This window comes from Gambusia affinis, linkage group LG18 (genome assembly GCF_019740435.1).
Source record: "Gambusia affinis linkage group LG18, SWU_Gaff_1.0, whole genome shotgun sequence".
Classification (NCBI taxonomy): Eukaryota; Metazoa; Chordata; class Actinopteri; order Cyprinodontiformes; family Poeciliidae; genus Gambusia; species Gambusia affinis.
In genome coordinates this window covers 15,778,616-15,806,613 of record NC_057885.1, presented here as the reverse complement: position 1 = coordinate 15,806,613, position 27,998 = coordinate 15,778,616, and the positions used below count along the sequence as shown (strand labels likewise).

The following is a 27,998-nucleotide window of genomic DNA, read 5'->3' as shown; positions in this document are numbered from 1 at the left end:
ACAAGCAAACACATCTGTATCATATTCAATTATTGTTTTTGGTTAAATTGAAAAATTTTTTATATATATATATCTCACAAATAATTTCAGCAAAATTATGAAGAAAATGAAGTTATATCAGCGTTACAACTGGAAGCAGGTATGTGCTTTTAAACAACAAACATAACCTTTTCTATGTCTGACACAAGCTCAAGCTTTCCTCTTTTTAGACTGGTTAGGATTAATAAAATTATTTGATTAATTTATTAAATTTATTTATTTGCTAAATGGAAAATTACTTTCTAAACATTTTCTTCAAACACAAAAATGTACATATTTCTCTTCAGTATCCTGCCATTGTCTCAAATGTACTGATATTTACATTTACTTTCCATGTGCCTCAGAATCCTCTTCTCTTTGATATGAGCCTGGCACACTGGCAGCTGTGGTCCTACAAGTGATAGGTTGCCAGTTTGGTCCCTGCTCTGTGAAAGGGCCCAGTGACCCCAGTGAATGGCAGCCTGACTTTTGTCAGACTGCCGCAGGGCAGCTGTGGCTACAATCCAGTAGCCTACAAACATCAGTGTTTGAATGACTGAATGTAGTGTCAAGGGCTTTGGGAACTTGGTAAAGCACTATACAAGTAATAGACCATTTAATTCTGAACAGCCAGATTTTTTGTGGCTATTCTGGATTGTGTAATTTTTCATCAGTCTTGTATTACAAATTTAATGAGAAACTTAAAAAAAAAAAAAAAAGAAATTCATAATATGTTACTAATCTTTGCACCGGAAGCTTATTTGTAAAGGACCATCTAGTTCAACTCCTGCTTTTACTCTGAAAGGCCGACCGGATATAGTTTGGAATCTGTGCTTGATCGCAGTGGAACACCGAGACAGGACGAAGAAGAGATAAGGACCGAACTTTGTGTGGACGACTCATTTCAAACAATTATATCGACTTGACTTTGTTTTAAAAGCAGTTAGCATTTTGTTTTTTTCCTTAAAACTGTTCCGGAGGTAAATAACTTGTCCAAGTCTGCTGTCGGATAATTTTCTTGTTGTTCAAAGTAAACCCTGACTTAGTATTTTGACTGGAAAGCTAATCAAACCGCTTGGGAGTTGATGGAGCTTCCTTTTTCTTTTTTAAACCACGAAGACATTTCCTGAGTGGATAACCGGGAATGTGTGTTCAGCGGCTTCCCCTGGAAAAGACAACACTCTGACCTGGACGCCGGATCGTAACAAAGAAGTGCTCTAACCTGCGAGAATGTTCCTTTTACCAGGTTGTCTGGCTTTTTACAGTCCAAATAAAATGACCGCCACAACAGGATGGAATGGGAATTATAAATGAGTCTGCCCCCCCTCCCTTCAAACAAAGAAGCACACCTCTATCGGATTGGAGCAGCGTCGAGTGAAGAGGAAAAACCTTGCGGGAAATGGAGCAGGAAGGCTCGTTGGAGCCAAACAACACACAGGCTGAGGTTTTTGTATTGTTAGCTCCGTCCGAGCTGCTCCTTCGCCCGGTTTAGTACCAGAGCATTCCTCCTCGTTACCAAATGCAGCAGCCGGGTTTCCACTAGTCGTGTGTGGGGTTCAAGAAAAAGAAATGAGGCTGGACTGGCTGCAGTTGGTAGTGGTTTTGCTGCTGAGTGGCCTCCGTGGCTCCGCGGTGCCGTTCGCCTGCAAAACCTCCGACGAAGGGCCGAAGAGCGGAGGGAAAAGCCCGGCATCCGACAAGAAGGTGGTCTGCAGCAACATGGAGCTCCATCAGGTGTTACCTGCGGACTCCTTCCCCAACAGAACAGTCATACTGTGAGTTTTAGTCACTGTAAAACACTCGCACACTTCTGCAGTAGTCGTTGTTGATCTCTAAAATATATTATCGATACACGTTTTACAATTAAAATGGTAAAATTGTAGCTTTGTCAGCCTCTTTTACTGCTAACACTTTCAAATGTAACGAGTGCATCCAGCCTTCTTGATGAGCAAATTCATTAGTAAATAGTCCACCTGTGTGTAATTTAATCTCAGTATGAATGCAGCTGCTCTGTCACGGTCCTAGGGTTTATTAGAGAACCTTTAGTGAGTAAAAAGCATCATAAAAAGAGGGAACACCGTAGATAGTAAAGTGCTAAAGTTGTAAAAGAACATTATTCTAGGAAGAGTCCCAGAACAACTATTAGCTCTGCATGTCACAAGTTTGCCTCTCATGAAGAATGCCAAGGGAAAGTTAGTTGATGAGGAAAAATGTATTAAACTTTTATAAGCCTAAAAATAATCGTAAAAAAGTTGATATATTCACCTACCAACGGGACAACAGCACCAAGCATTCAAGTGGGGCTTGATAAGTTTAGATTGGTACATATCAGTGTTTGAATGGCCAAGTCAAAGTTCAGATCAATATTCAATTGAGAATGTGTGGTTCAGAGTTGAAACGTCATTCAATCCAATTTGACTAAACTCCATCTTGCTTACACAATTTGTTGGCAAACATTTCAGCCTCTAGATGTGTAAACCTGCTAGAGACATTCATCAAGAAGACTTTCAGCTGTAATTGCAGTGATTGGTTCTTCAAACTGTTGATGCAGAGGAGCTTTCTTAGTATAAAATACTGAAAACCATGTATTGTTTTATGTCCACTACAGTAATATATACTATACTTTGTCTGTCTAATCAAATCTCAATTATTGGATTGAAAACATAAGATATGGAGAAATTCAGGTAGTGCAAAAACTTTCCAGTCATGCTACTGAATTCACCCCATCTATGAGGCATTTACAAGAGCTTACAAGCCTTGTGGGGTTTTTGCATCAGGATGCGACTCAGTCTATGATAGGATTATTTAGATATATTTACAGTCAGGATTTCGTAGATGATCTTTTTTCTAATTGCTGCTAAGTGATCTTTGTTGTGTTCACCCAGAGTACACACATTGTAGATTTTTAATTCTGCACAGAAGCAATGAATTAATGTTTTTGCAGGAACACTGACACTTACCAATTAGACTGGTGCCTGAAGTTTTCCTTTCATCTGGAACCGGACATAAGCTGGAATAGGCTCACTTTGGTGTGAACCTGGGTGGAGCTGAACACCTGGCCTGTCTATTAAACAGACTTTATACTTTTTCGGTGTGACTACCTTCCTCTGTCGCTGCCACAGGGGGGGTTGTCTTTGGTGTTTAACAGTGTTAAACATTCATTAACGAGTCACCTCAAAGTGCTGCTTGTGTTTGGATTGACTACATTTTGTAAGCTTTTATTTCCGGGAAACTATCTAACTTTATTGTAGGACACAGTTTGTGTATTGGGAAACTATCTAACTTTATTGTAGGACACAGTTTGTGTATTGGGAAACTATCTAACTTTATTGTAGGACACAGTTTGTGTATTGGGAAACTATCTAACTTTATTGTAGGACACAGTTTGTGTATTGGGAGCTTAGTTCTGATCTAAAAAACCCCCAACTCTATCACTAACTATTTTCCTCCATCACAATATCCCCACCACTTTTTGTGAACTTTAGTATCTTGACTATTAAATATATACATCAACTTTTAACTTTTTAGCTGGCCATAAATATTTATACGTTATGCCTGAAGTATATTCCAGTTTCAAAAGTTGCAGATGTGACATCGATGTCAATTATGGCACAATATCTTGTGGAGCTCTAGTTAATGTATTTTGACATTTATTTTGCAAACCATTCACTACCATGTTGGAAATTGGGAGATTTTGTTATTCAAAAAGACGCTTTGTTTTAATTATTGCTTCCACAGAACTGGGAAACACAGTGATTTGATCGTTGACCAAGAAAAAAAATCACTTGTTGATAAATGCTTGATTAAGTGTTAATTTTATGATTTTATTGATGCAGTGTTCTATGGATCTGAGACCAATTTTACTCCCTATGTGATGAAGTGGGACGATGCTTCCCGTTTTTAGATATTTGGAATTGCTTTGGGATTAACTGTGCATAAATGGATAGGAAACAAATAGTTCTTGGGGTTTTTTTTATGCTAAGCTGCTGTGCATTTGGCATCACCTTTTGAATGACAGATTTTATCTTTGCCGTCAATGAGCTCAGTCACAGAAATCTCTGCTCTGACTCTCCGTAGAGAGGCCCGACCGTAAAGAAGGTAAAAATTTATGTTACAAAACCTTCTCAGTTGAGGCGACTGGGAAGCATGAATCCCGCCTCAGAGCTTACATTCTTGGTGTAAACAGAGACCCGTTCATTAGCCGTGCGCACACATCTCAGACGATTTCCTGTTTTCACTTATCAGGCGTTCCACTTTTAACAAACAACGAGCAGACTTCTTGAGTTTTGCCAAAAAAACGTGCAAATCTATCCGTGCGAGTTTGTACCTGTGCAGTTGCAAAGATGCTCAACGTAAAGGACTGATGGAGTGGGTTTACCCTGACATTTGTTGTGTGAAGTTGTAGACTGCAGTTCAGCTTTGGAGTCAGACAAAACATGGAGAAAAACCTGAGTAATGCATTCCCTGAACTCGACCGCCTTAGTAATCCGAGAGGAAATGACACAAATGTGTTTACAGCTGGCCTGTCCACCCATGCCAGAGGAGGCCCTCTGCTAAGTTACGAGTGCTCCAATTTGGCCTTTAGCTCTGAGAGTCGAAAAGTTTGAGTGGGCGGGTGTGTGCAGGAGTTCTTATTTCACCCTCCATAGCCTCTCACACAGGAACTGACTGATCCAGCTTCTATTTCTTTTCAGGACCGGTTTTGTGTATTCGAGATCTCTTCCCCTGGAGCAGCCGGGTTGGATTTTTGTGAATAAGTGCTCCTGGTTTTATCTCCTGCAGAGCAGTACAGGATTTATGTGAGAAACGTCCCAGGGAAATGTGTGCTTAGCGCAATGGCTCATCAGGGTGCTATAAACTAACTGGTTTCACCGTCCAAACTGGGGATAAAGAACTGTTTCCTTTTGGGTTCCACGTAGTACACCTATAAAACTGACTGTACTCAGATCTGTGTAGAGTCGGACCGTTCTTCATTTCCGTCATCTCTTTGATTTGCTTCGTTGTTCCAAATGTCTTTGAAGTATATGTGCACAGGGAACACAGGTGCTTTCAGTGTCGTATTTGTTTTTTAGGAGTGTTTCTGCCACGCTTTTGGTGCACACTAATGGAATGTCCCTGTGTGTTGTTCTTAAGTGGTTTTGCAGGATTTGCAATGGAAAGCCAAAAAGTCCTGAAGATGAGGTACTGACAGCTGCATATCCATTCAGTTTTCAGACCATCTGAGCTTTTATTTTGCAGGGTCGTCATTCTCTCCGTCCCGCCCCTTTGAAAGCAGATTCATCCAGAGTCCAGTCTTTAGTTGGCTTACATTTGTATATTTTGCATCATTCCCCCCACCTTTTAATCGCGTTCTACTTATAGATGTCACCAAAACCATAAATTATGTTATGTAAAACCAATTGGGACTTTCATTTGCACTTATCTTAGGCTTTAAGCTAAGATAAAATCCAGGCTATATTAATGTGTAGGGGAAATTGCACATTTAAAGATAACATCTTTGATAAACATCATTAAGATTGACAAAATCTGTAGAAGTAAACACAGGATGTGAGTGTCGACAGGATCATTTAGCAGATTTTTCTTGGCAAAGCCCAAGCATGTTTTACTTACTATAAATGCCTGAAGACTCTTCTGTGCTGTTAGAGGGCTGACCTGGAACAAAACTTCCCTTCACTATAAACAGAGTCTGGAGACGTCAGGCTGGCGTGCAGAGACAGGTCTGTAGAGAAGTAGATGAATAGAGAGCAGACTTCCTTTCCACAGATTCTGAGAGTCAAATGGGTGGTATTTTTATTTATTTATTTTTTTTTGTTCTTTTTTGGCTTTGCGTTATTAATAAAAATCAGACACAAGACTTGCCATAAACACTTTCTTCTTTCTGCAGTCAAAGCAGAGCCCAGCATTCTGTTGTCACAACACTGTCATGAGGAACAGTGTTGGATAAGGTGGCGTGCAAAGACTTAAAGGGTGGAGGATGGAAAGAAGCCAACATAAGGCTGCATGACTATTTGGAAATCTCCTGTTATTAAACGTAAAGAAACTCCGGAATCACGAGACATTACATGTCCACTTGATATTTGATTAGAATAATCCCTCAACCTTTTTTTTCTTTTTTTTTTTCTTTGAAGATTAAAGAAAGATGTTTGATAATCTTAAACAGCTTCCATCAATTTATTTGCATTTGAGTTTTGTAGATGTCAAGAGAATCAATGCATACTACTGTCAATTGTTGGTGGATTTAACAGTCAAGTTCTGTGTTTGTTCCCACGGAGAAAAATAGAAAACCTTCATCAAGTCTCCTCTGTCCAACCCCGGTAATGAAACCCCTTCAACACCCTGTAATAGCTCCAGGATTGCCTCAGGTTGCGGGTGCAGCTGACATGCATGTCACTAACCAGCATGTTCCCTCCCTGCAGGCCAGAAACAAACTCTGACCACAAATCCCTGCTGTAGATTTCTGGCCTATTGGTTTTTAACACCCTTCAGGGTGAAGTTTCAAAAGAGACTGAACCGAACACAAAGTTTGGTTTGTTGTACGTCAGCATTGCTGAAGCAAATTATTTTGCAGAATGCAGTTAGTCATCAAAAAAAAAAACATGTAGAGTTTAAAAAAAGATTTCCTCTTAGTTGGAAATTAAATGTAATTAAGAGGTATTTAGTCCTTACTTGGGGTGTAAAGTAACACAACAGTACAAGATTTGTTCAGTTTGTCACTGTCACTATCCGTCATTCCTTCTGGAAGCCCAAAATGACTTAAGAAGAGTAGAGAAATATTTTACAGCTACATGAAGTGAAGCCATGTTGACTGCAACTAGCCAGAACTCAAGAAATATTGTGATGCCTTAGCAATGTGAGATATCATTGTTGCATCCTAGTGGTTACATATCACATGGAATAGTCGATGTTCCACATGATGTAATGTGTTCAAATGAGCATGATAAAGGCAGGCGCCATTCCACCATTTGATAAAAGACAATGCATCCCTTTTGAATCCACTTTCATACACACATTCACTGTTGATTTTTTTTTTTTATTTAATTTTATTTATTTTTTTCGGTTTCTGTGTCCGGTTGGCTCAGAGGAAACATTTGCTGTCCTGCAGCTAATGAGTTGAACATTATGTGTGATTATTTTTGACAGAAATTCTTCCAGCATAATATACTAGGAACGCACATGTGAGAGTAGCATCCTGTTTTATCAGAGTCAGCTGTGTTTTAATTGCCGTTCTTGCTTAGTAATTTCCATCTTTGTTTCCTCCGCAGAATTCTAAACAACAACAAGATTCAGGAACTGAGAAATGGAGCCTTCTCTGGATTGTCTACGTTGGAAAAGTTGTAAGTACGGCTGCCGAGTAAAATTAATTCACTTGAATCATAATCTGCTATTTGAATGTCTCTGCAAAGCAGAATAGTTGTAGTAATGGACTCCAACTAAAGATCACAGTTGGTCTGCTTTCAGTGTGTTTCAAGATGTGCTCAATGCATCCACTTCTGGATCTTCGCTAGCATTTCATTAAAGAACTTTAAACCATGTAAATGGTGTGACGGAAATTTTTCATGCTAATTTAAACCCATCGTTTCTGTAAAGCTTTCCTGCAGGCACATGCTGAAAATAGTAAAGGTAGTCTGCTACTAAAATAGCAGCATAGTGTCTTGTGTGTAATATTTACTTAACAAATGAAACTAGATGTGTTTACAAGAGTTTATATTTGAGGCGTCAGACAGCGTAACGGATCCAGTGAGTGTATGTACACACTCCATTCTAAAATGAGAATTTTTATCTCTAATCTAAACTTTGCTTATCCATGAAGCAACATTATTCAGCCTAATGCAATCAGTGGAGACTGCTTATATGGCAGCCCCTTAGTTGGTTCTTAATTATGTTAGGCTCTTGAACATAGCCAAAAGTGTAACTTTTAAAAGAGAAAGAGAAGATGTAAAAGTAAAGTGGGAAATAATGAAGAATGGTACAGTACAACAACATGTACTTGACCTGTATGTGAGGTGATAAGAAGTAATTTAGTTTTGTTTAGAAATGTTGATGTGAAGCCTGTTATTTCTGTCCCTGAAATGTATCTTAACATACTTGTTTTATATATAAGATTATTCCAGAAAACTAAGACATTTTGTGGAAAGCACCTTTAAACCTTACCTAACAGATAACACATTTTTATTGTCAAAGCCTTAAATTTCATCCAAAAGTGCATCAGCAGAAGTAACCCATCCCTCCACAAGAAAAGCTTTGGCATGCAGAATGGAGGGATTCACAAAACACAAGCTGGGATCCTGCCAATGGAATATGAAAGTCCCAAAAAATATGAAGCACGCAGCAGCTCTGAGATTCAGTCAGTACAGACTGTCAGTCTATTCTTGAAGACTGGAGGTCGTAGTAGAAAGGGGCTAATTATAGGAAGTGTTGTCTGCCTGGTGACAAGCTCTTGACTAACAGCTGCTTGGATATTCATGGGATTCCATTATTTGATAACGGGAAGTGGGTGCCCTGAGGAATAGTCAAAGTGCAAAAGAAAAATTTCTATATTGGCCATTCAAGGTAGCATGAACTTTATATACAAATTTTACAGAACAACTTAAAATGGTTTTTGCAAACAAAAACCATTGTTTGCGAATGGCTTTTAACGTTTAGTAACACTTCATGTTACTGAACGGTAACACTAAATGTTACTGTTTAGTGTCACACATGCTTTCATCTCGCAGGTTCAGCTTTCGAGAGACCTGATGAAATAGGAAGTTAAATAAGAAGGGAGCTTCTTATGGAAGAACCTTCACCAACATGAAGATGGTTGGTCAGAGTTTTGGTAAAATTGTGATGACAGGTGAAAATAGCAATTTGCGCAAAATTTGTGAATGATTGAATTTGCATTCACAGTTGCGATCGCAACATTGAACTTCCCGGAGAGACTGGTTGAAGCAGCCAAGAGGGCCACGGTTATCTCTGGGGGTGCTGCAGAGATCCACAGCTCAGGTTGATGGCACTTGAACTACTTTGTGAAAAATATTGGGATCAAGTTTACAGGAGACTCTGAAAGACTGAAAATTGTTCTGATAAATATTTTTGAAAACCATGCATCATTTTCTTTCCACTTCACAACTATGCAGTGCATTGCGGTTTGTATTCAAAAAATTTGTTGCTGCAATGCTCCATTTGCTTTCTTGACTTCCCCAAGAGATGCAAATAAGACCTAAACCAACGCAGGGTGGTTTCTGACATATCTGTCAGTTTTTCTCTTGGCTCCCTTTACTGATTGAGAAACATCATCCGTGTCATCTGACTCTGCTGCTGCGGCCTGGAATGTTACAAATCCGTACTTCCTTTCTACACTGAGATTCAGAACGTGGCTCTGGGCCTGAGCATATGGGCCACCAGTGATTTATCACTTGGGAATGGCTTCATCCAGATAAAATAACCAGACCATTAATGGCCCCACTTTTACCCAAGGCTACAATAACACATGAGTGCATTGATATGGAATTTTAAGTGCACAATCCTCCTCGCTTTAAGCTCAGGCTGCCAAGAAACGAGCAAAAGCTGACTGCGGTTCTCCCTGTTTTAGAGAGCCTTTCACTACGGGCAGTATAAATTACATAAGTCATATTCTTCCAAATTCTTGCTCATTATTTGTTCCTCCTGAATCGCATATTTACAGGGCGGCCTTGATTATTTCCTGTGTAGCCGAACGGCTCTCCTGGGGGCAAGTGGTTAGTTTTCAAAGCTCAGACCTTGAGGATAAAACAGAAGATCTGCTCTGAATGTGTGAAATAAAAATCTTTGATCTTTCTTAGGGAAAGCCTTGTAGGCTCTCGTATGTGATGTTTGTGAATAGCCAGCTACTCTGCCCGTCTTTGTCTCATTGCAACCCCCTCCCAGCCAACCTACTGCAGTCCATCTGCAGACAGAGAGCTGAGCCTGCTCGATGGTTTGCTTGCTTTTGTGATTATAATGAGGCCACGCAGAGGGCAGAGGTGACAGCCATGAGATTCCCACACACACACATTCACACTGAGCATGCTCCGAAACGGCACTCCCGCCTAAAATCTAAAACTCCGTTACTTTGTCTGAGAGTGCTGGGTCTCTTCCCTTTCACCCTCTGTTTTCGTTTTTAGTTTTTCCCTGTGTCTACAACAAAGTGCTCCCTCATTTAGAGTGACTAAATGCAGCCTGAGACAGAGAGGGGTGGAGAATTGATTTCTGTCTGCACCGCTCTCTGTGTGAAATTGAAAAGTAACTCTAGAGGCCCCTGTGTTCTGCTGGGGGCCAAAGATGTCACTGCTTATAAACCACTCAGAATCCCCCCCCCCATCACCCCTGGACTCTCTTTCTGAAAGCAGTGCTATGGAGGAGAACTTATTGAGAAGGACCCTGAAAGAAAAAGCAATTTGTGTTGCTGTGAATAATATATTGATGGAGTTTTCCATACATATTTTACTATGTCAGAAAAATTGTTTAATCTGTGGGATGTTTGTGATGCTGTTCAGCTTTTAAAAAAACACAACGGGTTTAGATAGTAAATCATAGAGTAGAGCTGCTAAATATCCTGAATGGTATTCTGCATTCAGACTGCACAATAAATGACAAATTTATAGTAACAAAAAAAAAAAATCTGTTTCAAAAATAATTTTGTGGAGTGCAATAATTATTAGCTATAATATTCCAAGTGTTATAAGCGTGTTTTTAAAAGGTTAATGTTATATTTAGCTGCTGGACAGAGGGCCGAGGGAACAAACGTTCCCATCGGAGACAAAAGACGCCGCCCAAAAGACCAAAGGTCATAGAATGATAGATGCCCAGATGAGAGAGAAAATATCACATTTCATACTGTATCATTGTTACAATATCTTGTATGTTATCACAATTGCAAGATTTTCCAATATCTTGAAGCCTTAATCAGCGATATTAGCATGAGCTATAGAATAATCCTTTCATGACTTTTCACAAAACATAAAAGAAATATGATCCAATGTTGCTGCCAGTTTTTGGCCCAACATATTAATTTGTATATATAAGATGGAAAAAACAAGCTTTTTGTCTGTGTGTACTTAGGAGTCTTAATCAATAAATAAAATAACAATTTATAAATAATATAATTTAGCTATTTATCACAACCCATAGCAACATTTACCAACATTATCACACATCAGATGTTTTCCTGATATTATGCAGTGTTATCACATAAAATATTGGCTATTGACCGTAACAGCAGGATTAATATCTGATATCAAATCAGCCCAAATTTTCATATCAGTGCATTGTCACAATAAATCAAAATTTTTATTTGAAATTAAACCTAGGGTTACATTACCATATGTGACCCTCATGACGCTAAAAATCTACTTTCCAGAGCTTAGAAAGTAGACTTATTGAAACATTTTCAGTTTTCTTTGTTGTTGACTTGGACATATAACTCAGAGTCAGAGACTCTTGTCCTTCTTTTCTAATCGGAATGAAGTGAACAATTGCATAAAAGCGGCCTGATGTGAAACAACTGAATTTCGTGTATCAACACACATGCTGCAGATCGTTACCATGCCAAGACACTGATTTAAAGAAATGAGCTTCAGGTAATCGTTCTCAGTAAAACATTGTTTTAATGAGAGGGGCACACAGTTAAAAACCTTTAGCAGTTGCTAAACTACTATTACGTTTGGAGATAGTTCAAAAACAGTTTTGAAACATGGCTTTAATGCTCTGCCAGCTGTTTCAAAGCGAGAATGTCCAGAAAAGCCGCATTTTCTCTGTGCAAATAGGCTTAAAAGGTGCCAGGTCATGTGCAGTCTTCAGTCTTTGAAAAATCAAGAGAGCAGTTAGGAGTGCTTCAACATGGTTTTTCAAAACCCCATTTTTTTTTTTACATTCATTTTATTTATATATATTATTTAATCTGAGTTCATTTGCAATTTTTTGGTTTGTTGTATCTGGTTTAATTTTATGTGTATTTCTGCCACAACAGATTCCTTAAAATTGCAACAAATGCAAAGTCTAAAACTGGTTCTGACTTCAACTATGAGGATCTTCTAAAAAATATTAGCAATTTCTTCCTCCCTTCGTCTCATTCCTCACTCCACACCTCTTTGCGGGAAGACCATCTCTGCTTGCTCACATCAAACGTTTTCTCGAGCAATAGATGTTTTGTCTACTGCTCGTTTGCGGTCTGGAACCCACATGTAGTCGACAGCCCGTCGACATCAAACGGGCAGAGTTACCCAGCGGTGTATTGTGTGGGTTCAGGTGGCGAGTTGAGAGCCTCTTCTACCTCCGCTTTAATGAGTGACGAGGCAGTGCTGGCGCAGGTGAGCGCCGCGGGAATTCTGTGGCCTCAGTCCTTTGAACCCCAGGAGAAGCAGGTGTGTGTGTGTGTGTGTGTGTGTGTGTGAGAGAGAGAGAGCGAGCCAGAGTACAACTTTGAGGGTCGGGTCATGACAACAGTTGTGTAGTGATGATAGGCGTTTGAGTTTGGAGGGAGGTCTGGTTGTTGCTGGATTAAAGTGTAAAACATTTTTTTTGTTCCTGCTCTCCTTTAATTATAGGCGTCTGTTTTTGCATCCTTTAACTAGGAATTTTCCAAGATTGGTCTGAACTCATTTCCCTTCACATTTTATGACCTGACCTCCTAACTCTCCACTAATGTCTGTAAAAACCATGAAACTGTGGTTGGCATGTTTTGAAAATGTCAAAAGCAAGCTCTGGGACTGAGTTAGATCCTAGTATTGTAGAGTTTTTTTTAGCAAGAATTATTGATATTACTGTTGTATAATACCTTTTTTTCTTTTTTGGTTTTTGATTTGTTTTTTTAATCAAAGGAAAAAAGTTCAACAACAAAATGGTCATTACATCTTTTTTTTTCCCACATCCTGCTGTACAAAGACTTAATTATAGGGTCAGACCATTTTCTTTAGATGGGAAAACAAACAAAATGGTTGTTTGAAAAGTGAAATGAAATGCAAAGTACAAAATACTCTATAGTTTGTTGATGCGTTGTGATCCTATTTAATCAAGTAATAAACATGAGATTTTGCTGTCAAACTAAGAGATTAACTATTAAGAAGCAGGGAAACCCAGTTCTTATTGGTCATTGCAGCTGTGCTTGTGTGTGTGTGTAGGCGTGTGTGTGTGTGTGTGTGGTGACCTGTTCAGCAGGGACTCCTTACCTCAACACAGCTGTTTATTAAATTTGGAGTTTAGTCAGTAAAAGGTAGAAAAAAATGACAGTGATTTGTTCAGAATCAGATTAAAGTGCTTTTTTTTATGTTTTGCCTGACAGGATATCTATAAAAATAACTGTGGCAACAAGGTGCTTACTTTTCCCATCTTTTTTTTACCACTGGGACCAGCTGTAGTCTGTTGCTGGGTCTCTCAGAATATCAGAATCAGTATTTGAGCAGTTGTAAGGAGTTCATTTATGATCTTGTTGAAATGATTAACTAACTATGTCATTGTTGTTTCTACTCCTTCCAACCTAATGGGTGAGGGAAACATTTTTTCTATCTCTCCACAGGGACCTGCGGAACAACTTGATCAATCGCATTGAGCCGGGAGCTTTCCTGGGATTGAAAACTCTGAAGAAACTGTGAGTATCGGAGCATCTGCTGTTCCTTTGTTGACTAGTTAGTCAAATGTTTTGACTGTGTACTCCACATTTAAGCTGATCAGACTTTCAGGCTCTAAAGCTTTGAGAATTTGATCTCATCTTAAAGAAAATATTTAAAAAAAATAAATTATTTTCTCTATAGTCAGATCTCATAGATACAAAGAGTTAAGCACCAAGAAGAGGCCTGATTGGCACATAGTGTATGGCACACAGACTAGTGATGGTCTGGATATGGAAATAATTAAAATTACAGGATGCTGAAATTTAGACTATAATCAAACTTATTGTCATACCCTGGTATGACACCCCGCTTGTGAACGCATAAACATCACATACCAAGCTGTTGAATGATGCTCAGACTCCTGCAGACTGGGGATCGTTACCCAATGTTTTTAATGCAAAAGCTGCCTGTAACTCATTATACCACAACTTAAATCCTGTCCTGCCTGTTCCAGATGTATCCAGCTTCTTGCAAATCAAATTGTTTCTATTTTCTGGCTTGAAGCAAACTAACTGGTTTTCCCTAAAATATGTTGCAAAAGTAAATGTTTTTTTTGAAACTTTGCAGTTCCACCATCAAATGGACTTATAAATTTACTCAGTGGAAAAATGACATTCATTCCCTCGTCTATTTCCATAAAGATGAGAATTTTTAGGAATGAGATGCTCTTAAAATTTAAAATGTGAGTAATCCATGTCATATAGTGCCAACTTACTGTTTTCATAATGAAGCCTGGCCCGGTCCTGACGTGCAAATCGGTCGTCCGACCTGGGTATAGGTCAGACGAGGCTTCACCATGCTACAGAGAAGCACATAGGAATTGACTTTTGATTTTACATTTGATCAGTCCGTCAAATCAGAATCTGCTCAAATCTGTATGAAGGGTTTGGACAGAATGAGTTATTAGAAATTGGCCCAAAAATCTGCGATTGGTTCATTTGTGCAACTGTAGAAAATGCATTCTCACACCTTCCAGAACACATTTTGGAGATAAAGAACTGGCAATGACATTGGAGAACTTTTTCTGTTTAAGACTGCGTCTCTTTGACATTTTTTTTTTTAATTATTCTTTCATTTTTAAAGCTTGGCCACTGTAGAAACATCTGAGCCCCATTTATACAGTCGGATGTCCAAACTTAAAGAAATGCTAAAAAAAAAATAAAAATTGGGAAAAGCATTTTTAAATAAAAGTGGGGCACGAACCCCATGTGAAACACCTTTTCTTTTTAGTTGCTCTTTGTGACGGGCTGCATGGGAATTTGTCAGGATAAAGAAGCAGGAGTCTATTGCCAGCCTTTTGTTTACTTTGGCCTTCTACCAGAGGCGTTCACTCTTTGATAAAGTGAAGAGGACTTGAATGTATTTATGTCAGGATCTCATTCAAATGTGGAAAACTAATGTTAGGTGGCGTGCAGCTGTTCTCGTTGTGACTCGTGGGTGTAAAGCTGTGCATCCGATTCTGTTGCACGAGACTGAGGTGGAACACAGCTTGAGTTGGATTCATCAGATAGTACCCAGCGCCTGCCAACACAAACTTTAGCTTGGCTGCTGCTGTGGAACAATAAAGAGCTCAACATGAAGGCGGTCGACTCCCTGGTTCAGACCTGCTCTCATTTCCTGTCCAATTCTTCTCAGTGTATATTCACGCTCTGCTCTCAGATCAGCAGCAACTGAAACTTTTTATTTTGTTGTTGTTTTGTTGTTTTTTTTACCGCTGTGCAGATGCAACACCTCACATGGAGGCGCACGCTAAGAAAGAAAGAAAGTCCGATTTTTACCTAAAAATAACTGCTTTTTAATCGTACCCTCAGTACGTCTCAGTTCATTTACAAGGATGGGTCACAATCAAAAATTGGAACACGCATCTTCAAGTTTTTGGAAAAATTTAAAGCAATTAATTGGCAATGACAAAAAATTCCCCAGCTTCTAAGTAGTTCATGATGTTTGCCAAAGTTTATACCATCCAAAAAGTCTTGGAAAAGCTTGAAGATTTTGCTCATAATGTTTTTGCTCTTTCTCTCGGCTCAAGCTGGTTTTTAATTCCCCCGTCTGTCCCTCTCCTTCAGCATTTCTTAATTAAAATTACCTCTGCGTTGAGTGTGTTGGCAATGATGGCAACTGATGAGGTTTTGGATTGCAGCTTTTCTGCAGTTTCCAAACATGTCCTGCATTTGCAAGTTATAGGAGGGAATTATCAAGTTTCAGATTTTTCTAAACTTTGTGCAGTACTCCTTAACTCCTTTGGTATTCTGTTTAAATTAGGACATCACACATTCTTAGCACCCCAAAAATGTTGCGTTTATCATTTCTAAGATGAGTCTTTCTCCTCATTTCCCCCCTTTTCTGCGTTAAGCGTCTATCATTTAAAAATAAAAATTAAGGAAGGCAAAAAGTGATCGGATGTGTAAATGATCTGGGGGTTTTTCCAGGTATTGAATCTAGATTGAAAGTGTATAAATTCAATATGTTATCAGACTAAGATTAAATTAAAATGAGATTGAAAAACAAACTGCAAACCAAATATCCCCAGGGGTGTAATATGGAAGTACTTCCTTGTCATCATGATTGTGTCTTTTACCTTCCGTTACCCACAGCTGATACAGTTTCCCCAGTTTGAAATGTTTGAATCCATTTTAACACCCTTACTTTGCTCGGCAGTGGATCCTTCTGGCTGCAGCCCCTTTTTAATGTGCATTCCTCCAACAGCTGAACAGGCTCTGCTCAGACCTAATCACATTAGGCTATTTTTTGCTTCTCCTCAGCATGTCATACGCAGCAGCTGATGTGCTCTGCTGAAACCATCCTTCATGCTCTTAATTTGCTACATCGCAACGTCTAAAAGCAGTTATTAAAATGTTCTAGGAACCCGGTCTGGTTTGCACATTTAGTAAGATTCCCAACATAGTGGCTGATTATGGTAACTATGATCTCCCGTCCTGTGTGAAGTTTGTTTAACTTTCTTTATAATATGAATCAAGGCAATAAAAAAAGAACCGAAGGGAAAGCCCCTCTCTTTCAAACCTCCACTTTTCCATCCCCTGCTCTGTCGTTACCGCGGCGCACAACACTCGCTCAAATTGGCAAGCCAGCAACAGGCTGTTATTCATTCTCTGTCAAGTGGAACTAATAACCTCACACAGTGAATTCCCCGCCTGCTACCTTGAAGACAAACACTAATAATAAAAATAATAAATGCTTTGAAGTTGGCACATGACGACCAGCCATTTTCCAGGTATAACTTTACGCTTCTCAAGCACGCGGTGTAATTCAGCTGCTGGGTAGATAGATGGCTGTTCTTGTATCATCTCTTCATTTTTTGCTTGGCACAATTCTAAAATTCCATCGTTACTGGAGGAATATTTATTTATTAATGTGGTCCCGAGACTATTACATTTTACAGTTTTAAGTTTAGTTTCTTGCAACTTTTTCTTCTATTTTCTGTATTTTCTTTGCGGTTGAAGTCGGAGGTGTTGGTGGGACGGGGCCCGCCTCCAGCTGGTGATTGGGTTGGAAGAGGTTTTTGCAAGACACAATGATTTTAAATGCCAACAAGAAATACAATTCAAGACTATTTAAGGTTAATTTTATTTACCTGCCAAGAACAAGTGACACTGAAACCAATTTAATAAATCAACATACAACAAACCACACACATTGGTGTTTGTGATGAAACAGTTAGAATTTTTTTAACTTGTCCTGTATTTGAAGAATAAGTTGGAATTGGTGCTATTGTTTATTGCTAAAATAGTTGTTTACTTTGAATTGCCATGTTGCTGAAATGTGCTGTGCAAATAAAGTTGCCTTGCAATATGATGTATTCCAAATTTGTACTTTCACGCAAAATGTTTAAAGTATGATTCCGCTGTTTGTAAATGGTAGTTTAAAAGGAGGCCTTTTTACACACACACACACTGACTGTACTAAAGGTTGCCGTGGTGATGTGGAGGTGATTACGGATGAATGGTGACTTTCCTCAAGATTCTAAGCAATAGAGACGTAGCTAACTGACAGTAGCAGCAACATCCATCTTCTTTGCGTGTTCATCTCGAGATTCATCCGGTATTCCTCCCATGAGGTGTGTTGGACACTTCTCTCTGATGCTTTCCTGAGACGTCGTGTCACGTCACATCCAGAGTTGAAGAAAACAGACACTTTTGACATTAATCATAGGTGATTAATCACCTCCCACCTTGCCGCTTCACCTTTTAAAGTTTCGAATCCCCCTGCAGGCCCATGCAGACATTGTCTAATACCGTCTTGGAAGTAGTTGATATGTCTGCTGAACGCTATACGTCCCTGTCCCAACCTGCCTGCTACACTTGGTGTTTTTACTTTTTAAGTGGAATTTCTTTTTCTTTCACTAACTTTCCCTTTATATTGTTATAAAGAAATTTGTCGTTATTGCTCTTTTTTTTTTTTTCCTTCTCACCATGTTTTACAGGGACCTCTCCAACAACAGCATTAGCTGTCTTAACGGGGACGTCTTTAAGGGCCTGGAGAGCCTGAGTCGACTGTAAGTACTTTGTGTTATCCTGAATATAATGAGTATAATTGGTGAAGGGCTGACATCAGCTGTGTTTTTCTGCAGAATCCTTTCAGGAAACATGTTCTCCTCATTGGCTCAGGGAATGTTTGACAGGCTGGTGTCTCTGAAGGCGTTGTAAGTATGCTAAGGAGATAATTCTCATCTGTTTTGCTCAATTTATCCATCATACATTGATCCAATAGAAGCTGTGTCACAGACATGATGCTTGTTGTTGATTTCAGAGAGTTTCAGACACCTTACCTGCTCTGTGACTGTAACCTTCTGTGGCTGCTGCGTTGGATCAAAGACCGTAATGTTTCTGTGAAGAACACAAAGTGCTCGTACCCTCAGTCACTCCAGGGTCAGCTCATAACATCTGTGAGGCCAGAGCTCCTTACATGCGGTAAGGACACAAACTGGAGCTACACAAAAAGTCAAACGTTTCTGTTAAAATGACCGCACATTGGCCTGACCATAAAAATGTTTGCTTTCATTTTTAAAGCAGCCAATCAGTGAGCGCCTTTTGTTTTTCTTGGCATCTTAAGCCTTTTTGTCTTTGCCATCAGGGGTCATGACAAAAATTAATATGAAAGCTTTACGTGTGGTTTATAGGGTCTTAGACATAATTTAAATGCAGCTTTTAATAAACCTGGTTATGACCTTTGCAATTTCTTCAGTTTAATTGGCACAGATTTTGCTGTCAAAATGGTTCGCTGTGTGTGTTTGTGGAAGCAGGGCTTGTGCAATGACACGTCAGATAAGAAGTAGCCTGCCCAGACCGGCACTGCCTTTGTTTGTACCTGCTCATGTCTTATCAGTTTGGCTCTCGCCTCCTTCTGGGATTATAAAACACATGACACAGATTTACAAGGAACTCGTTTCCTGACATGAATTATAAGTAGCTTTGAAATGCACACAAATTCAGCTTCATTTTCCTTTCATTCTTTTTGTCTTTTGTTTGCCCAAACTAAGAAAATTTAGGTTTTTTTGTTTTGGTATTTTCCAGCCCCAGATGTGTTCATGTTTGTCCGACTGTTCCTCCCTCCCTTACATTCTCCACATATACAGCAAGAATCTGCTGTAAATTTATAGTGAACCTTTGCATTTGTGCTTTAAAAAAAAAAAAAAAAGCAGAGTCTGGAATTGTCTGCTATGTTGATATGAAAAATGTGTGGAAAGCTTTTAAAAATCACACTGATTTACTAGCCGGCTCCTTGCTTCTTTCCAGATGCTCCGCTGGAGCTGCCCTCCTTCCAGCTAACTCCGTCCCAGCGTCAGGTGGTCTTCGAGGGGGATAGCCTGCCGTTCCAGTGTCAAGCTTCCCTCGTGGCCGAAGACATGCAGGTCCTCTGGTACCAGAACGGCCGCATGGTCGAGCCAGATGCCACTCAGGGCATTTTCATAGAGAAGCGCGTTGTGCAGAACTGCTCCCTCATCGCCAGGTAAGACTCGCCTCCATGTTTGCCAAGCTTTTGTAAGTCAAGTGAACATCTAATTTCTGTTCCCATTTTTCCAATCAGTGCCTTAACCATCTCAAACATCCAGCCTGGTTTCACTGGGAATTGGGAGTGTCGGGTCCGGACCAGCCGGGGGAACACAACCAGGACTGTGCACATTGTGGTGCTGCAAAGTTCTGACAAGTACTGCGCTCCTGAACGCATCTCCAACAACAAAGGAGAATTCAGGTAGATATTGAAAAGTCACGCTGTCACAAACTTGAATTTCATGTTGAACTACAAAGATGCCATTATCTGTCCAATACAGCTTTGTGGCTTTTATTGAATTACTTGAACTTTTCCGTTTTAGGGACAAATGATTATACAATTTACAGCAAGGAGCTCAATGAAGAACTAAGATGGATAATTGTAGATTTGTACAGATTGGGGAAAGTCTTTGAGCTAAGCAACTTTAGATTGAAGTACAAGTTATTCAGAAACATTACCACTTGGCAAAGGGCTTGGAGACAAACAATGAACCCCTGATGAAAAGACATTGGTTAGGATGTTTGGTAGCAACCCGGCAACCACAGAGCTCTTTTGTAAACTGCAGTGCCTCTGTCCCCAAAGAAGTCAATTTTAAATTAGAAAGCGTCTCGTTTAAAAAGCAGTGTCTTCAATCTTGACTCAAGCATTTAGTTTCCCACATGGATCTGGTAAAGCCCTCCTGAAGCACAGCATTATGGTCCGATGAGGCAAAGATTAACCTGAATGTCCATAAAAACAGAAAGAATGTTTGGAGGAGTGAAGGTGATACTTTCAGAGTCGTAATAAAAAGTATAGAATTAGTTTCTATCATTTTCCAGTCCTTGATAAGTTTGGAGCAAAGAAAACTAAGTGTAATTTTCCAGACACTATTCTTTTTATATGTTTTTATTGACTTTTTATTTTTGATTTTCCTAGTTATTGTCTAACCCTTTGACTCTTAGCTCCAGAAAACACAAAGTTGAATTTCACTGCCTTTGGGTTCTAGATCAGGTTTTTGAATTAGAATCTGTGTCGGTTCAAGTTTAATAGTCAAGTCGAGTTCAGAATACAATTGAATACATTTATATCAAAGCATAGACATGTTGCTGTATGAGTGCATCTTTGTCGCCTTGCCAGCAGTGCCACCTGGTGGCTGAATGTGAAAATGAAAATTGCATAATACATGCATTAAAATGTCATTTAAATGAGGGTTAGAAAGAGGAAATTGAAAACGTTACGCAGATAAGTTTGACTAGAGTTTAATTTATCCAGGTGGCCCCGCACTCTGGCAGGAATCAAAGTCTACCTTCCCTGCAACTTACCGACGTCCAGCTCACGCTCTTATTCAGGCGTCCCGAGTGAAGAACGACAAGCGTGGCGTCACTGCAGCCCCGAGGGGCTGTGGACAGAGGGCGACTACTCCCAGTGTCAGTTTCAAAAAGAGGTCACTAGGGGTCTCTACGTCATCAACCAGGTTTGTATGCTACTGTTATTTTTCTTTCCCTTTTCTTTTTTTTTTTGTTTACACATTGAATCAACTTTCTTTTTGTGTTTCTGACAGATGCCTCTAAACGAGACCAATGTTGTAATCAAAGCTCAAAGCCTGTTGGTGTACACGATTGATGCTGCCAACCTGTCAGACAAGATGGACATCATCTTCATGGCTGAAATGATTGAGAAATTTGGCAAGTTTGTGGAGAAGTTTAAAGATGTAAGTTGATGACGAGATTTGATCAAAGCAGCTGTTGGCTTTAAGTTAGCTGGAGGTCAAAAACACTGAAAAGCGTTTTTTTAAGCTGGTTAGACTTTCTAACATTAAGCCTGCTTTGACATGTAGTTTTGAAGTACATCTCATCTTTACACATTTGAAATGGTAGTACATCATTGTAAGGTGGAAATAAACAGTTTAGCCTCAGTCTTACTGGACAGTTTAAAAAAAACAACTTTATTTATCCCAAATGGAAAATAATCTTCTCAGAACTCCTGTCATCCAAATATCTTCAAACAGTTGTGGATGATAATGCTGTCGGAAGAAAAGTACTCGGTTTACCTGTTAGATGACTACTGAAGGTAGTTGATTGTATTGGTTTTTGTTAGCGTTCTGATAACAACTAACAAATATCCACCACTTTGTTTTTGCCTACTACATACAACCCAACTAAATGATGTAGAGCTATTTGAATGGATTGTGACACAATGAAAAGGTTCGACTGTGTTCTTTATAGTTTCTCCTCTTCACTTTCCCAGCTGGGTGAGGTGATGGTCAACATGGCCAGCAACCTGATGCTGGCTGATGAGAGAGTGCTGTGGATGGCCCAGCGTGAAGCCATGGCATGCAGCCGCATCATCGCATGCCTGCAGAAAATATCCGTCTACCGTCTGGCCACGGCGCAGGCTTTCTCCCTGGTGGGCCTCACTAACGAGCACTAAAACATTCACCAGGCTTTTGTTAATGGAGACGAGCATTTAGTATTTCCTGTCGTCCTCTCAGACGTCCCCCAACATTGCGCTGGAGGCCCACACGGTCAGGGTCAACGACTGGAACGGCATGACCTGCATGCTGTTTCAGAGGCCCAGCCCAGAGCGGCTGCCAGGCCACGATCGCCAGCTCACCTTCAAATGCAACACCACCGGCTCCTTTGCCTCCGTCTTCTACAAGGTCAGCTTCCAGCAGAAATGTCCACAGTGTTGGTGTCCAATCGGGCGTCCTAGACGGCCAGGACGGTGAGCGTTCTGTAAAATATGTTTGTCCAAACAGAGCACCTTAGTGGAGGCTTCGCTGCAGCTCCCGCGGTCTCTCTTCAGTCAAGCTGCTACTCCAGGACAGACGGACGATAATGTTTACAAGCTCTACCTGCTCGGCTTCCGCAACGGCAAGTTCTTCCCCTCCACCGGGAACAGCTCCCTTCTGGCTGACGGAGGGAGGAAGAGGAGTGTGGCCACGCCTGTCATCATGACAAAGATGGGCAAGTCCTGTATAAACAGTCTTGGGGAACTTTAAAATTGTGTACCACCTAAAACAGACAATTTTGACCCCGTAAATCTCTGCCATCAGACGGCATCCCTCTACGTTCCCTGAAGACTCCCATCAACATCACTCTGCGGCGCTTCGCTCGCGGCTCTGACGCCGTCTCCGCCCGCTGGAATTTCAGCCTGGCTGGAGATCAGGGAGAGTGGAGGAGTGAGGGCTGCCGCATCCTGGAGAACCACGACAACTTTACCACCATGTCCTGCAACTCTCTGGGCAATTATGGTCTGCTCATGGTAGGTGGAGCTGCTCCCATGTCATTTTAAATGTTTAAAAGAAGCAGTCACTCATAATTTTATACAATTGTCTCGCCCTCTAGTGGCCATTGGTAGTTAGTGCTAGAATTGCCTCTAGGGTTCATACACATTGTGAATGAAAGCTGAAGCTGCTCCATATTTTTCTGTTTTAGGACTTGAACACTGTCGAACAGTTCTCTCCAAGCATCCAGCCGTTGCATCCAGTCATTTACGCCACAAGTGTCATCCTTCTCCTCTGCCTGTTCACAATCATCATCAGTTACATCTACCATTACAGGTAAACGCCAAAGTAAGTTTGTAATGGTTAGTTTAGTTGTGCAGAAATACTCACAGGTTTGTTGTGGTTGTAATGTGAAAAAGTGTGCAAACATTCAGAGCATATAAAATTGGATGCTTCTGGGGGGTATTTTTGCAGGTCTGTTCGTGTGAGTCGCAAGTTTTGGCACATGCTGGTCAACCTCTGCTTTCACATGGCGCTCACCTGTGGGGTTTTTGTAGGCGGCATCAATCAGACACGATACGCCAGTGTCTGCCAAGCAGTAAGTGGGAATCGTCCTTCCCTCCACACTTCAAACTCCAACTCTCAGGTGTTCCTCTTTCAAGCTTCGTGGTCGACAGTCATAAAAGAACCAGGGATTTTGATGTTTTCTGGGAAGGAAAGAAAATGCCGTTGGCTAAGATAACTGATCTTATGAAACATGGGGGATTCAGTAAGAGATGTGTTTTCTTGGCTAGAGGTGAACCTGCATGTCTTTTCAAAGTGTGTTATTACTATTTCACTTCTACAAAACCATGTATGTTTTTCTAACAATGAAGCAGAGCAGACTGTTAAGAAAATTTATACAGCTGATATAGCCGGCATTTACTGGGCTTTACAAAAAAAAAATTATTGTGAGCTTATTTCTGCTGTCTCTATTTAGGGTTCAAGCACTGATTGTTGAATTTACTGTGATGTCATAAATTCACAGAACTGCTTTGTCCATACATGACATTGCAGTCTAATCTCTTCCAGGTGGGTATTCTGTTGCACTACTCCACTCTGGCTACCGCCCTGTGGGTGGGCGTGACGGCACGCAACATTTACAAGCAACTTACACGCAAAGCCAAACGCTACGAGGAGCTGGACGAGCCGCCGCCACCCCCACGACCGATGCTCAGGTTTGTTTCTAACTCCTATAAATGATGAAAGTAGAGTTCCTGGGCAGGATGGGAAAGTCTGGAATTTCACAATTTCGTGTTCTGGAAAAGCATTTTGTTTTTCAGACTCCATTCCCCTTTCCCATGTCGGTCTATTTGTCCATATTTCAATCAAACCATTCAATTCTTGAATTCCATTCATTTATCCATATAAGTTTTAATCCAGCTGTCCATATATGAATAAATATAGATACATTTATCTAGCAATCTTTTTTTTTTTCCATTCATGTTTTTTTCAGGTTCTTTATTGAAATCTGAAGCCACTGTACAAGTTCAGTGGGAATATTTTCTTTATACGTAAATTTCGGAAGCATATTTACCAAGACTTTAAAATTTGAGTCTTGTGTAGAACTCCTGGGTATGTGTTTAATAATCCAACTGCATTTATATAAGTGCAATTTATGTAACTGCACCATGCTTTCTGGTTTGTTAGTAAAGGGTTGAAACATAACTGACCTGTTATGAAAATCCAAACACTGAAATGTTCCTTCTTGGCTTTATTTTCCAGGTTCTACCTAATCGGTGGAGGAATACCCATCATTGTCTGTGGAATCACTGCTGCAGCGAACATAAAAAACTACGGCAGCCAAAGATATTCACCATAGTGAGTAGGATCTTTCACACTGCAATTACAAATTCCCAGCTTGTGCTTATGGAAATGCTGCCATTAAATCTGGACATCAGCATTTAGTAAGGAAGCGCTTCAAATCACAATTCCTCCAGAGATCTATTATTAGGACAACCACAACTGCATTGTTTTTGAGAATAATGCAGATTTTTATATGAGGGAGGGAGATCGTTATTCCCCAAAGTTCCGATTATGGAGTCCTGTTAATGAGCATTCAGTCAACACGCCACTTCTCCCTGTTGTGGCAGCTGTTCTGATCAGGCACCATGGCTGACTAATTGAGAAATCTGTCCTGGAGTCTTTAGAGTTTAATTAATTTCTTGCGCGCGAAAGACTTTCAGCTCTTGTCACTAAATGTGACGGGATAATACCTGCAAAGAGTTGGAGGCAAAACTTGCATAGAAAAAAAAAGCTAGACACTTAAATTATTTGTTAGATCTCTTGTTTGAACTTTCTTTGGAAACTTGTTCATTTGATGTGCACTCTATATCTAAACAATAATAAAATAAATTGACAGATGTCTAAGTCTTGCTGGTCGTCTTCTCTCTCAGTTGCTGGATGGCCTGGGAGCCGAGTATCGGGGCTTTCTACGGACCAGCTGGGTTCATCGTCTTTGTGGACTGCATGTATTTCCTCAGCATCCTGCTGCAGGTGCGCCGACACCCTGAGCGGCGCTATGAGCTGAAGGAGTCTAGCGAAGAGCAGCAACATCTGGCTTCAGCCGGCAGCGAGGTCACGCCCGAGGGTCCCGGCAGCCTCTCCCACCCCCTCGCCGCGCCGCTACAGCAGAACGAGGCGTCGTCCTCCGTGGCGTCGGGGGCCGACGCCATGCCCCTCTCGGCCCTGGAGAACGAGCACACCTTCACTGCCCAGCTTATCGGGGCAGTGGGGGCTTTAGGTCTGTATTCAGGCCTGTGGGTGTTCGGCGCAATGGCGGTATCACAGGATCACCCTTTCGACATGGTGTTCACCTGCCTCTTCGGGTTGACTGCACTGGCGCTCGGGGCGTTCATGATGGCGCACCACTGCGTCAACAGACAGGACATGAGGCAGTTCTGGTTGCAGGTCTGTTGCTCCGGAAGGCGGGCGTACTCGGCGCAGGAGGAGGTCCTTCTGCCTCAGACGGGCATCGCTGTGATGGCAACGGCTGAGAAGGCCGACGGCGAGTCTGCAAAATGCGGCCACAGCAGCGCAGATTCTTCGTACACCAACAGGAGCGCTACGACGAGCATTCGCAACTCCGGCCACGGCAGCAAGCTGACCAACCTGCATGCGGAGGCGGCTCAGTGCAAGGCAGCCTCGGCCCCGGCGACAGCCAACGGCACGGCTGTTCTGGACAACAGTCTGACCGAGCATTCGTTAGACAATGAAATTAAAATGCACGTCTCACCGGTGGAGGTGCAGTTCCGCCCTTTGAGCAACATTAGCAATCCGGCACCTAATGGAAGCACAAGCAGACATCAGAAGAACAGAGCGCGAGCGCACAGGGCAAGCCGGCTGACTGTGCTGCGAGAGTACGCCTATGACGTGCCCACCAGCGTGGAGGGCAGCGTGCAGAGCGCTCCCAGCAGGCGGCACCACTACTACGACATGGCGGCGCGCAACAGTCGCCGCGCGGCGTACATGGCCTACAGGGAGCGTCATCAGAGCCAGCTGCAGCAGGACAGCAGCGACAGCGCCAGCCTGCCGCGCCGCTCCCGCTTCTCCGAGAAAGGAAGCACCGCTCTGCTCGAGAACAGGACCGTCGTGAGCTTAGAGGCAGAGCAGGCGGCTCCTGCCGGATCACCAGCTGCCAGTACTGTCACCGTACCGCCGCCAGGGAGCTCAGAATCAGAAAACAAAAGCAGCAAGTGGTACGGACTCAACCTGATCACTCAGAACAATGGCACGCTAAGAAAAAACGGACAAGCGGTGCCTTTAGTGAACGGTGACGGTGTCTGCATAAAAACAGGTCTGTGGAAACATGAAACTACTGTGTAGCAACAGTTTCCCTCCTGAGGACTGCAGACATAAAACCCTCGTGCCTTGAAACTGTGAAATATCTCTTATGTTGACATTTTTCAGAGAAAATATTGGAAATTTAGCAGGAAAGCTGCCACTGAGCTGTCCTTGTAGATATGCTTTTGTAAATGTTCTATTTTTTTATAACTTTTAATCCAACACTGTTAATTTGAGTATTCTGTATGAGACTGTATGTCTTTCCCCTTATGCTTTTCCAGGATTAGTAATAAAACTGTTTCATTTAACTATTTAAAAGTTTTTTTATTCCTGCAACATCACAAACATTCATCTTTTGTCCCTCTGGGACTCGGAGCTCTTCTGCTCTCCTCCCATCAGGACATGACAAGCTGGTAATTGGGTTCCTCGCTGACCTTCAGGTGGCCTCGGGTTCCCGTCTCTGCAGCGATGCAGCACTTTAATTGCGACCAGCAGCGACGTTGGCCATCCGTAGGTGTTTTCTCCCTGCCTGCTGACGGAGCCGATGAGATCGCCGCACGTTCTGGGCTCCAGCCGACTTCATTTCCCCTCAGGATGTGATTGACAGCTGACTCCCTGGGGCAGGGAAAGGCTGCAGGGAAAAGAGAAGATAATGAGAGACGAGCCGTCTTCCTTCTCCTGCAGCTCATTCCAAGTGTCCTCCGCAGCAGCAGCAGGCCTGCTGAACCTGGGTCCCGCTCGCTCGAATGAGACACGGCAGAGCATCTGACAGGAATCTACGTCACCTTTTGCTGTGGGAGCGCCGTGCTCCCGATTTACTGTTCCAACAGCAGCTAGTTTAAACCTCACGCTGGATATAGCCAGTTTTGGTCAGGTGGTTGAATGCATAAATTTAAGGGGTGAAATGCCATCGGTTTTATGATTTTCATGACTTATTTGAACAGTTTTGTTTTCCAGGGTGGAGTGATTAACAACCTGTGGAGTCATTTCAGCTAAACTGGTTGTTTTTCTGACGGAGACCGTGGTAGCTGACTTGATTTTCAACACCACTTGAGGTCAGCTGTCTTTGTTCTGGCCATCCTAGACAGAGGGAAGGCAAGCACCTGTTAACTGATGTCATGGTGGCAATGTTTCAGCCTTATGAACCAAACTGTCTCTCTCACATGAAGCAGGTAATAATAAAACCTTTTGCTGATTGAAACTGGAAAATGCTGAAACTCAAGCGCTTGTCGATCAGTGAAGTTTGTAAAACTTTCAAGTTTTATAAATAATCGTGTAAAAAAAAAAAAAAAAAATTAGTAGTAAAATTACACATCCACAATTTCCTATTTTAAAGAAAA

General features: G+C 41.3%; 1 protein-coding gene across 1 annotated transcript; it reads left to right on the top strand.

The window, feature by feature from the left end:
- The first annotated feature begins 831 nt into the window (after positions 1-831).
- Positions 832-26,966, top strand: adgra3 (adhesion G protein-coupled receptor A3). Its single transcript, XM_044096773.1, has 19 exons — positions 832-1,793; positions 7,281-7,352; positions 13,529-13,600; positions 18,064-18,135; positions 18,211-18,282; positions 18,390-18,550; positions 19,376-19,589; positions 19,668-19,832; positions 20,883-21,084; positions 21,172-21,321; positions 21,858-22,016; positions 22,102-22,269; positions 22,369-22,576; positions 22,666-22,874; positions 23,048-23,172; positions 23,311-23,434; positions 23,908-24,053; positions 24,601-24,696; positions 25,272-26,966. The coding sequence occupies exons 1-19, from the start codon at positions 1,588-1,590 to the stop codon at positions 26,698-26,700; spliced, it is 4,050 nt and encodes a 1,349-aa protein (XP_043952708.1). The 5' UTR covers positions 832-1,587; the 3' UTR covers positions 26,701-26,966.
- The last annotated feature ends 1,032 nt before the right edge of the window (positions 26,967-27,998 follow it).

Bases quoted from the DNA above. Each gene is read 5' to 3' on its own strand.
- adgra3 (XM_044096773.1), top strand. From the start codon at position 1,588: ATGAGGCTGGACTGGCTGCAGTTGGTAGTGGTTTTGCTGCTGAGTGGC. The intron at 18,551-19,375 runs GTAAGGACACAA...GCTTCTTTCCAG, and splicing joins GCCAGAGCTCCTTACATGCG to ATGCTCCGCTGGAGCTGCCC. The intron at 22,875-23,047 runs GTAGGTGGAGCT...TTTCTGTTTTAG, and splicing joins GCAATTATGGTCTGCTCATG to GACTTGAACACTGTCGAACA.